The sequence below is a fragment of the Drosophila santomea genome, chromosome X, assembly GCF_016746245.2.
Source record: "Drosophila santomea strain STO CAGO 1482 chromosome X, Prin_Dsan_1.1, whole genome shotgun sequence".
Lineage (NCBI taxonomy): Eukaryota > Metazoa > Arthropoda > Insecta > Diptera > Drosophilidae > Drosophila > Drosophila santomea.
The window spans coordinates 4,736,247-4,751,634 of record NC_053021.2 but is presented as its reverse complement, the minus strand read 5'-3'; the positions used below and the strand labels follow the sequence as shown (position 1 = coordinate 4,751,634).

Here is a 15,388-nt window from a genome sequence, read left to right as displayed (position 1 = left end):
TGTGCAACTGTTGTGCGAGAATGTGAGCGCCGTCGAAGAGTCGTCGAACAAGGCGTGGACCGGGGTCGTGGGCTACCTTATCCTCCAGCAGATTGGCAAACAGCCCCACATGATCCTCGTCTTCGTTCATCATGGCAAAGAAGTTCTTGAAAGTGTCCGGAAACGAGGCCGGAAACTGGCCACGCGCCTCCAACTTGGTATCCATGTCGCGTGTACAACTCTTCTCAATATTCTTCTATATATTTTCTTCTTCTCACTCTCTCTCTATCTCTCTCTCTCTCTCTCTCTCTCTCTCTTTTCTTATGAACAACTTTTTTTTTTTTAATCCATCGTCATCGCAAACCAAGTAACATGCAAGAAGAGAACAGGCATCAAGGTTAGAGTGGGACAGCGAAAGCGATAGGTATTGGACGTGCGGAAACAACTTAAAATAAATAAAATATATGTTAATTTAAAACTTTATTAATTCCGCAGATCTCTGAAACCTTAGAAAATGTTTACCAGCTTGCCCCTAAGAACATTCCTCCTGCGAATAGAGGTTTTCTTTTGAATTTGCAGCTAAAAATTGTTCCTTTTCAAATGGAAATATGCCGCATATACTGTTAATCCTCGCAGCTTTCAGTTTTCAGAATACAGCTTTCAGCGTTCGCATAAGTAAAATTCAGTTCCTTTTGTATAAACATTCATGCAGCAGTCACAATCCATACCATTTATAGGGACTTCGAGATTTAGATTAAGGCCAATACACAAGTTTTCTCAGCGGTTGAACCTTAATTGAAAGCGAACGTCTTTCAAGCGCAACTCAAGGGTAAGTGGGTGGGTGGTGAACAGGGTGGAAGTCCCACCACCCGTCGAAATACCTAGCATACTTTTTTGGCACCCCTTCGCCGCCACATCCACACCCCCACACCGCCAACTCCCATTTAACTTCCACTTCATCTCGGGCTTTTCCTCCGCGGCCTCTTCACACTCCTTTTTCCAAGCGGCTAAATTTGAAAAGTTATCAGACCGCCCCGTCCCGCAAAACTGATGTTTAAGTTGTTGACGTTGGAGGTGTCACTCCAATATGTGTATACATAATATATACACCCCGGAACAGATATATATATATACCCCCATCTCGAGAACTCCACGAAAAAGCATGGGACAAAAAGTTATTTAATGGCGGTTTTTTTTTCGGACTGGACGCCAAACAACTTATTCAACTTTTCTGCACTGCAAATGGACTAAACCCACCGCCACTTCTGTCTAACAAAAAAACAAAACCCCCCCGTCGGCCATGTAAATGAGGTGCAGATGTGCGCTCCACAAAAAAAGGAAACAAAAACATTGTCACTTTGAAACTTTGGCGAAATTCGTTTAGCACACTCCAACGCGCCTTCGAATTTCCCAGTGTTGAAAAGTAGAAACGAGGGCAAAACCCAAATTTAAACTCTTTGTTAGTTTCACTGCTATATAGCGGCATTGAGTTAGTTCCTCGATTCAATTGCACAACGACTGACTCAACAAGTTGCCTTAGTTTTCAGGGCGTGACATTATGCTTCGCTGGCGCTATGGGCGTGGCCAGTGCAGTCTAGACTGGAGTGCCAAGCCCATTCATTGGTCGCGGAAAACAATTAATTGCAAACCAACAAGTTACTTGGCTCAAATGCAAACACACTTGGAAAAGTGCAGTGTCAGCAAATGGGTGGCATGTTTAGATTTAAATCCTTAAATATCCACACTCTTTTGGCCCAACTATTTGTCTAGAAGGAAGGGCTAACATTTGAGTAAATAATTTAGATTATCATCAGCGCATAACTAAGATTTGTTATGTGCAAAAGCGAGAAGCTAAATTATTTCGAGTTCGAGTAGAAAAGTATGCGCTCTCCTAATGAGAGTATTTCCTAACCTAATCCCAACCTAATCCGCTTTACGAAAGCGTTTGATCTAACCGCAGTCGAGTTGTAATAACGAATAACCATAATGCCCTCTAATTTTCCACTGCAGCTCGAATTTGCTGCGAATTTGCGGCCAATTTGCAGTGGGAAAAGTTTTTATTGGGCGGGGGCTCAGAAGTCCCCCAAAAGAACCTCCCTTCGGCAATTTGCGAGGCGTCAGCGGAAGCAAAGCAGCCCCCATTTCCCTACCTTTTTGTTTTTTGTTTTCGGTTTTTTTTTTTTTTTTTTTTTCGCTTTTCTGGGCTGTAAAACAACGAGAAAAAAGTTAGCCTCTTTCGTCAAGTCCCCAGCTCAACCATGTCAAGTGGGAACCTGGCCCAGACTCTCGCGTCGGGCTTATTAAAAAGCTGCGGACACAGTGAATGGCTCTTGGGGGAGTGTAGGTGGGTGCACCTCGAGAAAAGTCGCCCATCTTCAATGCATTTTCTTAGATATCTCTCGAAAATTGCAAACTTCTTAACGAATAACGCCTGGAATATCACATGTAGTGCATATGAATGTGGATATGTGGATATATTATTATACCCATGGTTATGTAAATAATTCTTTGCTGTGTAGAAAAAAATTTAATAAGGGTATAGGCTAGGATTTTGCAAAAGCGTTTAGTGTCCTCAAATGATTGTCGGAAACAAGGACAGCGTTTCAAAAAATATGAGCATACCTCAAATGCAGTGCCATCCTGTCTCGGTGGCCTAGAATCCATATCCCAGGATTCCACATCCCTGCAGCCTTTTTAATTAGCAAACCGTATGTAAATTGTAAATTTTCCTCAAACTAAGGAGATGGCATCTGATTTGAGATTTCTGCTGGCAGCAACATATTATTCTCTGTCTTATGGTTTATTCAGTCATATACTCGTACATATGTACAATATATTAAGTGAACGTGAAGTTGAAGGCGCAAGAACATAGCTACAAGAGAGTTTATCGAGCCAAAAAGGCAACGTCCCCAATTTCAGTAGCAAATTGCACTCCCCTTTCTCGCCTATCCATCATTTTGGTTAGGCGCACAGTCGCGGTTACAATATTAGAGACGCATGGCACCGAAATCTGAATTGAAACTGTTGTAAAAAGTATAAACGCAACAAAAGCATTAAAAGCTAGTACTCATTACTAAACCCCATTAAATACACTCGATGCTTACTTAAGATTCTGGTTGTCAGATGCATAGTTTCCTGAGTTTCAATTAATGTTGAATATACAATAGCCAGAAAACAGCGAAACAGAGTAGATTTATATTACATTCGCTGAACCCCAGTTGCACGCATACGAGTATTTGTGTGAATTTATGGCCTGCCCAAATAGGTATGCTACGCAACGGCAAATGAACCACAGCCTGCGGCCAAAGAGAAAGGGGCGAAATGGGGTCAAAATGTGGACAAAGGGGACGAGAGGGGGAATCTGTAGAATCTGGAGGAAACAGCGTGAGAAGGGAACCAATTGAGGGCTCCTAGAGCAAGGGCAGTAATATGAAACGATGGCATAGGTGGGGCCAAGAAGATGTTGCAGCCGCCGCTTTCTGGAGGTTAAGTAGCAGCCCTGAATGAAACTAGGTTGTTGCGGTTTGCTAGGGACCTGTATCTAAGGTCAATGCGAGTGCAGCATTACTTTGAACTGCTCCAAAAATCATGTCGTTTATTGATATGAAAATGCTAACGAAACAGGTTGCTTAAGCAACTGCCTTAAAGTTGAAATATACTATTGACGTTTTATTCTATGAAAACGGCCAGTGAAAAGCCAGCGGTTCACTGACACATTCAACTGCAGCTGCTTAAACATTCATTTCCCTAAATAATTTCACGGTTTGTCAATCAATTCTAGTGGCAAATAAACAACCTTTTTTCCATTCTTCCCTTCTGAATACCAACCATTTCCCAGCACTTGGACACTGTGAGTGTGTATACACAACACAACACTAAAGGTTTGTCAACTTTTCATTTTTAAACTCGTGCACTGACAATCGATTCGAGGTTTATTTTAAATCAAACAAAAAAACCCGTTTTTGGATGAGAAGTTAAAATAATTATTTCCAAACGTTGGATTCAGTATTTATATGCATTGAAATAAAGTAAAAAGAAAACCTTTAACGTTGCATAAATTTGCAGGGTTTCACAATAGAGATCTCTTGACTTTTGTAGCACCCAAACCCCACCCCACGTTAACCTCTAATTTTCGGAATCAAAACTTTTCCGCTGATTGTTTGCATAGGTCGCGACAGTATCCGAATTGCATGAAGGAACGATCCCATCGGAGGCCGATAATTTATACCTAGCCGACCCAAAATCTAGAGGTCGCAAAGAAACGTCTTCGAGTGGAGGGAACGATACAAAAAAAAAGGGCAACTGGATGTGGAGTGGCACGTGGACATTGGACGTTGGACGTTGCGCTGGGCAACAAACTAACACAAAACATAAAACTGGCCAAAAGGAACCAGAAATAAATAAAAAGGCGCATGAAATTGGATTTGCACAACTACAACACATGGCGGTAAAGTGGGCAGAGTGGGTGAAAGTGAGGGAAAGTGCGGGAAAGTGTAAGGAAAATGAATGGGCTCAATCGGAATGAATGAAATGAATGAATGGAGTAACGGGAGCGGACAGCAGGAGCCAGAACCTTATAAATGTTTAAGATAAACCTCTTCCCCTTTGCCTTTTCACATCTCCCATTGAAAAGGAAAAACAGGCAAAAAATTATGGAGGAGAAAAGAATAACGGAAAAGCAGCAAGGGGCACTACGCACACATTTTCCCAGGGAATCGAGATACACAAGGAAAAATCGAATAAGTTTGTGCGTGTCCACCGCATCAATCAAGTTTTGCAAAGAAATTTGTCCTTTGTATAAATTCTTGGAACAAGTTCAAGACAAAAGTACAGATTAATTCAGGAAACATCAGTGATCCTTTTAAATTCCAAAGAAGAAATTATCATAACTAACAATATTTCCTCTACTTTAGTTCCGGTTTTGTAATTCATATCACTTGAGATCACTTGAAAGCCATATAAACTATTGCGTTTCTTAGAGTGCTGCCTTGCACGCTTGAGCTTTTCTATGAATTTGTTTTCTCCCTTTACATTTGCTCGTCATTCAATTGGGACAAAGAGCTGGAAGCTGGAAGATGGGAGCTGGATATTTATCCAGGGAGAAGGCCACTTGCGGCATGTTGATCTAGCTGTTAAGGCGTTTGTAATGACAGGGATAAAGTTTTATGACAACAGCCACCGGGCAGTGAAACTTTGGCTTTCACCTTCCACTGATTTCTCGGTTCATATTCAGGACTCCGTATCCTTAACCCACCCACATAATCCAGATGCTCGGTAGGCAGCACTGGCCTGCAGCCAACTGGGCAATCAACAAACCTTTTATGCCAAAACATTTGAGATTTGAGCTAAGGCAAATGCATAAGCGTAGGTTAACTTTTGGTGCCCAGAAGTCGAGATGAGTAAATAAACAGTCTGCGAACGGTCTCAATGTCAAGTGGGCAGCTTCATTTAAAACAAATATGTGTTTTCAGGACATATTGAGTTGCCCCAGTCCAATGGTATGGAAATTGTGTCAAAGACTCAGGACTTTTTGTGCACATAACCGAAATCAAATGAGTTTTTAATAACTGACCATGTGCTCGAGCATAATGTTGACTCTGACCAAATGTCGTTTGTATAAGTTTTGTTACGGCCATTTTTAAATTTTACTATGTGCAATAATTGAAAAGCTCATTCAGGGGTTTTTATTAACAAAAATATTTCATTTCTTACTTATTGCAATTTACAACTCTGCTTGCAACTTTACAATTCCATTCTCCATAGTGCAAAATGGCCAACAATGCCTTCAATGGCTCTTCAACAATGGATAAACAAAAAGCGGCACCGAATTCCCGTTATCGAATGCAATAAATCAAATAGAGACCATTATAATGAGACTTTCAGAAATGTAAAAACAGGGCAAATAAATTTGCAAATTAAACCATAATGCAACCGATTGGCCAGGAAGTGGCTACTTTGCATTGCTACTTGCATTTATTTATGGATTCCTCCGTTCTGCGGCTCTAATATTGCCTCCTCTGGTGTCCAACACGATGTATTGTGCCGACAGCTTTAAAAGGGGTCAACGGAATTATAAATAGAAGCACAACGGCCATAGTTTTAACCGGAAGTGAATCTGTCATTCGAATCTGGTAGAGTATTGGCCTACATACCTATGAGGTTCTTGACCGTTTTTAGTTTGTGAAACTAACTAATTCAAGTCCCTAACCTTAAAGAATACCAAGCTAAATAAGAATACCATAGGGACTTCAAGTCGCGGAAGTTCGACATCTGAGAAGTGCATATTCTCTATAACTGAAGCATCTCGAAATCACTTTCCACTCTGCCATTCAATTCCAATTAATCAGACGCTAATTGGAGCCCATTTCCGATATTAATTGATTCCACTACAGACACTTCGGGTTGGATAGGGCGCATTAAGATGCCTCTGGATGTAATTGAACACATGGACGGGGTATGAAAAGCCAGCGAGGGATGATAAATAGTTTGCGGTGCAGCTTCAATGGCTTCGCGGGGGTTAATTGGTTGGCGGGACATAACTTTAATTGCAACAGCAGCGGTGGACTTCTGGTATCCCTATTCCTATATTAAATTATACGCAATTGCGCATTCCATCGTTTGCATACACTTTCTAATACCTGTAGCCGAAATTCGGACTCCAAGTGCAAACAAAACAAAATTTAGGAAATACAATGCCAGCGCGTAGCCAAGCAGCGTTGTAGTTTGAGCAGATAAAGGCCGGAAGACAAAAGAACCATGGGTAACGAGCAGAGTATAGTGCAGAGTCGGGCAACAATAGAATCGGGGAGCCCCATTCCGATAAATCACGGACGAACTGACCGACTGGATCAGATTGCAATGTATAGCAGTTCGCCGGGGAAATCTTCTTCCTTTCACCAATCTTAATGCATTCGAGACACGGTTGATTGACTGCCAAGCACATTGAATAATCCAAAAGAGCGACGGCGAGCACAAGAGCCAACCAAAGTGTTGATTGCAAAATTTATCCCCGTGCATTTCGTATTCCCTACAATCGGGCGGGGAATGGGAATGGGATTGGGAATCGGGCTGGATATACATATATACTATATATACCCTCTGCGGTACTCCTATCCGCCCAACGGTTGACGAGTGGGGTGTGTAATCAGTTGTCAGGCATCTGTCAGGCCATTGGCGCCCCAGCCAAAAGCCAAAACCTGTCACCCGAGGGCTTCATCACTGTCAACTTGCTGGCCGGATCATTATCGCGACGTTCCCGCCGCCAATTTCTATGCAAAAGGGGGAATTTTATTTATTCGCAATCTGCAAAAAAGCGCCAATAGATGTCCCAAATATTACGGATAGTTTTATCTATTTATAATATCTACGCAGTTACTAGCTTTTCATGGAAGCTAAGTGCATGCGATCCCGCCGCAAAACAAGCTTGAAATGGGTACACATGAACTTGTAGAACGAAAAGGAGGATTTTAAAATTGAAGGAATCTTTTTCAATTACTAAAGTGTCATGGATTGGTACAGGTGTAAAATATTTTGAATTTCTAAGCCCGCCGCGCTCACTTCGAAGGCTTGAGATATTTTTAATTAAAATGAATTTCACATAATGAAGTGCACCAGTTGAAGTGCCAACTGCGGGGGAGATTTTTGGGAGACCAGAGGACTGCAGTTGGTAGGTGAAACATTTCAAGCGACTGTCAGGCTGGCGTGCCACTTCATTTGTACAATTTGCCACCCACCTTCTCTGCCCACTTCCCGCAGTCACCACCCACAGCCACCCACCTCAACGACATTTGAATACCAGTAACATCAGCCACGTTGCATTTTAGCTCCGACTCCCGGTTTACTTTTATTGCACGCAACAATTTCGTGCACATTTCCCAAGAGTGCACTAAAAAAAAAAAAACCATATCTGTGAAAATGCATTTGCATCAGGAAAAGTGAGAAAAATAAATTAACAACCTCAGTAGATCGTACAAAAAACAAAACATTGCGAAATGCATTTCTGGACTTGTAAAGTCCAATCGCTTGCCGCAATAGAAACTAAAAAAAAAATTATTTGAACAACTTAAACTGAGCTTTTAAAAAATGGTTTTTCTTTGGTGTAGAAGATGGAGGACGAACGATGCCGACAGCTCGCCTGGACGCTTTTCTTTCGAGCGGGGAAATGGGAAATGGAAGCGGAGGGTTGGCGAAAGAGCAACGGGAATGCGGCTACAAAGCCTCGCTCCTTGGAATCAACTTAGCCGCAATGCGCCTCCAGGTGCTCAACATTGTGTCCCACCATTGCCGGGACGAAACCAAGGATGCGGCAGATGGCTGTCTTCCTGGTGCCGCTTTGAACCACCAAGCACGTTGAGCCCGGGACACTGACACTGGCAAAATCCAGAAGGACCAACGAGAGCAGCCGGATACGGTTCATGCAAATGATGCAGCCCTTGAGGGTCCACCAACTGCATACATACACACATATAAATTGCGGCACAGAGAAACAGATACAAACAACATTGAGGGTCAATTATCAAAAAACTTCTACAGTTTCCCAAAGGGTAGAACATTTTCAGGGCATAGTTCAAATGCACTTTAATTAATATTCCAACGAACATCCAATATTAAATTTCGGAAGCCCCAAAGTCTCCGTTTAAATTAAAAGTTACGTATTTCTTGTAACTAACAACGGAGATAGCCTGCACACGTTTGTTAGCTCAAATGCGAGTATGTGCATATAGGGGGCAAAATATGTATCGCAGATATGAGACCATTAGTCCTCGTTTTGATTGGTTGTTTTCGGGCCTCAAAATGATTTTGTATTATTACTTAGCATGACACACATTAAACATTATTACACTTTTATTTTAGCTTGTTTTTCACTCGCTCCAGCTGTCCCTGTCAAAAAATTGGATCATTAATCACCATTAAACTAGACCAATGCGACGCCTACGGGGTTTTCTTTTTTTTTTTTGTAATGTTTTTTTCTCTTTGTTTGGTTAGAGAGCGAGCAGAGTGGCTTTAAATCGCAGGGATTGCATATTGAAGGACTAGTGAGATTAACGAATTATGATTTATTGCGCTCTGCTGTTGGTCATCTGCCAATCGCCCAGCCTACTTGGGTTTGCTTATCTGGCCAAAACATATATCCGCACTTAACACTTAATGAATATGAGCAGGAAGTCTCCGTCAAAACCCTTGACGAGAAATTTACCAATTTACAATACCACATTGCAAGACAGGGAAGTATTATTGCCAACCAACCACAAGTGCAAGTCTTCATGCCGAGTTAAGTGGCTTGTACTTTGACAATTTACATTTGCAAGTCTGCAATGTGGAAAACATGTATGCGATAAGCAACGAGCGAACGATTTTCTTGCGAATTTAAGGCACAGAAACATTTATTGAATGCATTATTAGTTAAACCAACAGAAAAAAATTAAACGGTGTTAGTTTCTAGCGAAAACTACTATAAGCGCATTATAATACACCTATAGAATCTTTTTTTCACCATAACTGAATTTTCTTTGATAACCTACATATCTGTTTTGGGACAACTGTACAATTGCACGTACAAAAACTGTCATTACAAAATGTCAGGGAATCTATCGTTATCGTTGTAATCGGTTCGAGCTAGGGTTGCTCCCTATATCCAACTCCCAGTTTTCTTTTCGATTCGACTTTAAGGACTAAGCTCGTCACAATATCAACAGCTGCGAGGAAGTAACTTTAATTATTGATTTTTATTCGGCTGCCGCACGGCGACGAGGACGTGGAAAGACGTGGACAAGACGGTTAAGTATGGCGGCTGATGTATCTGGGTGCGTGCTGCCGGCGACACATTTTTATTATAGTGCTGCTTTACCTTAATTACATTAAATCGATATTGCCCGTGTGTGTGTGTGCAAGGTGGCTTGGATGAAATGAAGCTGCAAATGGAGAAATGGTGAGAAATGGAGAGAAATTGAGAGAAATGGAGTCCCAAGTGAGGAGCTTAGCAGCAAAGAAAAGATAATGTGAAAGCAGCCTTTTCATTTTCTTCGCAATTTATGCACCCACACTCATATTTAATTCAGGCGGCAGGGCACCAAACAGAACACCAAACTGCTCCTGTTGATTAGTTTAGACGCTTTTGTGAAGCCTGCCACCACCGCGGGCGAAATTGTAAACAGCAGACAGGTGGCCGGTGGAATTTGAATAGGCCTCTATTAAAATTCGGTGAGTCCTGCCAATTCGAAAATGCGAGGCGGATTTGGTGTAAGCACAGTAAACAAAAGACCGACCGTGAATAATACCGAAATCAGCAATGTATACAATAGGAGAAACAAAGATTTTAATCACATTTTCTTTGACTGTCTAGCCAAAGTTGTCACTCAAAAATGTCCGTTGGCAATGTAACTGGTTTTTCCAGATAAAACGATACTGTACGCACATGTATGTAATTTGGGCCTCGAATGACTTATTTTCGTAATAATTGAAATTTTTAATTGAACAACGAATGCACTGGTTTGTCGGACCTAGGAAATGCCTGGGACTGACAGATACACATTTTGTAATTATAAAAACTCCCACGAATGTTCAGCAACATGAGCTCTTTTGCACAATACATCGACAATTATTTCTATCCGGACACCTTGGCTTTGCACTTCATTAGAGATTTGGATTTCATTATATTGAACACATTTTCCACATCGCTGCAGTTTGCTGTCACAGGAAATTCATTTTCTTACTTACACGTTTTCGCACTTCGATTTAGCACACGCACCTGCAAAATCGCTCCCTGTCACATTCATATTTCAATTTACTGTGAATCCCACGCTGAAATGTCATTGCCAATCTGTGTAACAGGTGTTAAAATGATTTTAATTGAGGCACAAATGGCATTTATCAACTGAGTTCACAGCCAATGTTGACAGCTCGCAAAGGGTTGATTACAGAGAGCAAATCGGACCGACTGATGATTTGCAATGGTTTTCACAGAAGTACCCAGTGTTCAGTATCCAGGTATCCAGTGAATAACTATTAAATTAAACCCACGCGTACGAAAAATACGGATTCCAACTGTGAAACATTCACCATCAACCTAATTCAAACAGACTGTTTCTCTGGCTCAAATACCGCCGTATTCTATGAGTCATTGTGATATTTTTGGGCCCTTTTTCTGTGTATGCATTTTTGTTAGTTACTCGTACTATATATTGTTGGAGGGCTGCGAGCGCGTAATTAGTCGAACCGTGTATTCATATTTGCCCGGAGCAAATATTGGCCCTACAACCACTTTATCCCCCAGTTGGAAGCCACTTAACTCGGGGGCTAACCAAAAACCCCTTCCTCGCACTCAGTACTCCATTTTCCTCTCGAGTTGCGCGGGTTTTGTTGTGTTTCCGGCAACTAAAACCTGGCGTTCGAGTCCGTGGAGAGGTTACATGTGTCACCCACATCGCCACATCCCCTCATCTGCACAACCCATGGACCTCAACCCCACACTGGCTCTGGGCACTCGAGTTTCTGGTTTAGATAAAATGCCTGCCTGGCTGCCAAAAGATAAGATATACATACATACTATGCACAACAAAGGCCTGATCGAAACGCTCGAGTGGTTCCACGTACACTGATAGTTGAGGGATTATGCTTTTATGACTTTTCCCCAACTATACACAGCAATTAAATTCCAAAGTAGTCCCTAAAATGAGAATATATTGCGATTGGCCGACTATTCAAGTACATGTCCAAGTCCAAGGTCTATAACAAAAACCGAACATCACAATTGAGAAGTAGATTTCCCGCAGTGAGGAAATGCTGATTGAAGCCATCTTCCCAAGGGTTTTCGCTTCACGGGAGCTCCAAGATTTGGTAATGGGGAAACAAAGTTACTTGGAAGCAGAAGGACCAAGTCCTTCATAATTAGTTTGACAATGCGGGGGCGTTGGATTTAAGTGGGTTTAATTTAAGCGCTGCTTGCCGAACGCTCTTATCGCCGATCAGCAATGGCATTTTCAATTGTATCAGCAGGCGGCAGAAATCGAAATGCGTGTTGATTGAGCCTATTAAGTATACGCTCTGTTGGCTACCGATTAATTATGAACAACGAGGACAGTGAAATGGCCGAAATGGCCAAAATGGCCACAGCGGGTAAGTACCTTCAACAGGCCCGGGGCTTAATTTTATGATTGATTAATCCATAAATATTAGATCAATAGAAAACAGGAAGCGGCGGAAAGAAGGCAAAACTTGCTGGGAATGTCGCAATTTTATAGCACATACCCGTATCTGCCGGCTAGTACATTTAAATGTCAATAAATATCCAGGCACTTTTCAATCTGCCCCCGCGGGAAGCCCTCATGGCCACTTGGCCTCTGATGGAAAACCTGGCCCCACGTTGGAGTACATTGACTTCGACGCCTTAATGGCTTTTTGACTCGACTCGACTCGATTCGAGTTAAGTTCAGTTGCATTTTTTCTGTATTACTTGATTTTTTTGTATTTCTGCAGACGACGCTAGGTGGAAAATAGCCGTGGAAAATGGTAAAGCCTGGTGGAAAACTCTCTGTAACAGCACACATGAACGCGCTTCCTCGACTGACAGGCAAATAACAACAAGCTGAATACACGCTTCACAAAATCCTGTGCCAAAAACGGGACTGCAGAGGTCCCCAAAATAATAACAGCAAACACAGTCGTTTAATTAAGGATACAGCTAGTCCGACGGTAAATAATTACCACAATAACAAATTACGAAATCTATAGAAAGTACACCAAAAGCTTTAGGAAATGATTGATTTCAACAGACATTTAAGTAAAACGAGAAAAATGTAAGCTAAGAAATTCAAAGTTAAGAAGGCAAAGTGCGTACAGATACCAACTTAATGATGCTGTAAGCCTCAATCTTCAGCATTTTTCCCCGTGCAGACATACGTATGTACATATGTAGATGCCAGGAGGCTCTTATCCAAAGGAGGGTATAATCTTTTTCGATCATTTCTTCAAAATCAATTATTACACCAAAATACCAATTTGAAGATTCCCAGGGGCACACGACCGAACGCGAGGAATAAAATAAAAATAAATAAATAAATCCGAGTCAAAACTTCGCTTTTCGCGCTGTGATTGACAAACTGAATCCGCCTTTTTCGACGCCCGACTTGGCTGCATATGGATTGGTCTATTAGGCGGCAGGTGTGGCTCAGGTGTGGGTTCTCGTGGTTCTCGTGGTTCTCGGGGTGCTCGGGGTTCGCCGGGTGGCTTGTGGGTGGTTCTGGCATTTGGTATTTTGTTATTGTGGCCGGGACACGCACGCCAAGTCAAATTGGCTCATTTATCTTATTTCACTTTGCTCGGCTATTCGAACGAAATGTTTTTCAGCAAGCGGTTTCTGTTGGTCGTTGGTTATAATGACCTTGCACAGAGTGTCCTTATTTCGTGCAGACTGCGAATGAGATTTAAATATTTCTTAAACAAAATTATCGTACATTTCTAGCTTATCTGTCGGCAAGAGTTTAGATTTTCCTTTCCAGGTAAACCAATTGTGCAAAATTCCCTAGCGAATCGTAAACAGGTGGGCTCAAAACGATATTGGAATTTTCATTTGTCCTGCCTGTATTGTGGATTCGGCATTCATACGCACAGATTTGTATGACGATGTTTGTTTGTCTTGAAAATCGCACACTTGTTTATGGAGTAATACAGTGCGAAGCATAAATATTTATACGCACAGTCGGCGACAAGGACAACGACCAAATTTGACTGCCATTTGCACATTTTTCCAGGGGACTGCGGCAGTTGGAAAAGTTTCCAGCTTATATTCGTGTGCGGTATATGATATAGAGACGATTTGAATGATTTTAAACGCATTAGCATATAAAACACATATGTTCCTCCCAGCGGCTCCCATTTTTTTTTACCAACACCCAACTTTTCGACATTTTACAGGGCCAAAGAGAAGCGTCAAGTTGAATGAATTTTCAAACGCAAGACAGATACGGAGTGAGGTGTAGTCACACATGTGCAAAAACAATAGACTTTTTTGTGTAAATACGCGAGGAAAAAAAAAGACAATTTGAATTTGTTTCCATCATCCTAATGCCCTGTAAATTCTGTACTCCTTTCTTCTTTATATTCACATTATTATAAAACGCTTTGTATTAAATAATTTTCATTAAAGGTACTAGTTAGTCTGCGCGGATTGAAAAGGAAAACTGATACAATTCTTTACGTGTAAACAACTGAAAATTCAGCATGTCTCGCGTACTTTTTCATATGCGAATGTGAGCAATTTTTCATTTTGCCAGTGGGCGAAGACTTTTAATGCGATTGCACAGCTGCCACAAACAAAAAAAAAAGAAAAAATAAAAACAGCAGTTTTTTGCCTTCTTTGGAACTCCTTTAAACTAGTTCTTAAAGTTTTCATTTCGGGCAGGCAATGCAGATGAGAAAAACTTAAGTCCAAGTTGTTTATTGACTCTATGACCGAATGAAATTTGAGTGCACGCTCTTTGTTGATTTTTCCCCAAAGCACTTTCAATGTGAATTGTAAATTTGTTGAATTGGCAGCGGTTTTCATACTTCTCCCATCCGAAACTCAACGCATCGAACGTGCAGTAAGTAAAGATAAACGCATTATCGACTGAGCTGCGAATGAGTCACTTCCTAATATAAATATTTCCATAATCAGTTCAACCATTCAATTAGAATCCTTATCACGAACGATGGTCTCCTAATAAACTTCAATCAGATTGATCGTTTTATCGCCAAAAACGCCCCAAAAAGGCAGGCAAAAAACGGAACTGAAATAGGCTTTCATGCTTTATGGCCATGTGATGTGTACATATCCCCCATCTGTGAATCCCCCATTCTTCCACCCATTGTTTCCCGAACTTTGGCCAATGCCGTGTTTGGTTGATTTTCTGTTTTCGGAAAAATTGTTAAGCCCCTTTTGTGGGTCAATCGGCGTAGGAAGATTCAGGGGAAAACTCATTGCGGCATTCTGAATGGAAGGAAATCCTAGGCAAGATTGTTGGGCATCTCAATTTCGCGGAATAGCGTATGAGGTGGAAATCCGTTTACCCTGATTTCTGGGGTATCCGGGCTCTTGCAGGAGGAAAGTGGCATTGATTGCTGAAAACTTCAAGAGGTTATTGCCTTAAACAAAGGTGCATGTATTTAACAAACACATCCTTCACTCAAATTGCAATAAGTGAATGGGGGCAACGAGTAAAACGCTGCCACTTAAATCACATAACGATAAAAAGAGGAAATAGCGGGACGGAAATGGAAATCGAGGGAAGGATAAAGGATAAAGCATTTAATGGGTAAAAGAGAGAGGGAAAGTGAAAGCGGTAGTAGGTAGTAGGTAACTGGACATCAAATAAGCAAAACAAACAAACAGGTACTCCAGCTCCAAATAAACCAAAAATATATGTATGTACAT

At 41.5% G+C, this 15,388-nt stretch overlaps 1 protein-coding gene across 8 annotated transcripts in view; it reads right to left on the bottom strand.

Moving 5' to 3' along the window:
- LOC120457251 overlaps window positions 1–15,388 on the bottom strand; it is a 37,112-nt gene that overhangs the window by 16,546 nt on the left and 5,178 nt on the right. For 7 of the 8 annotated variants that reach the window (XM_039644644.2, XM_039644646.2, XM_039644645.1 and 4 more), the window contains one exon: window positions 77–310. The exons of the other annotated variant lie outside the window; for it this stretch is intronic. In XM_039644644.2, coding sequence (XP_039500578.1) covers window positions 77–205 — 129 coding nt within the window. In that variant the 5' untranslated portion in view covers window positions 206–310. The remainder of the gene's footprint in view (window positions 1–76; window positions 311–15,388) is intronic. 8 annotated transcript variants of the gene reach the window in all.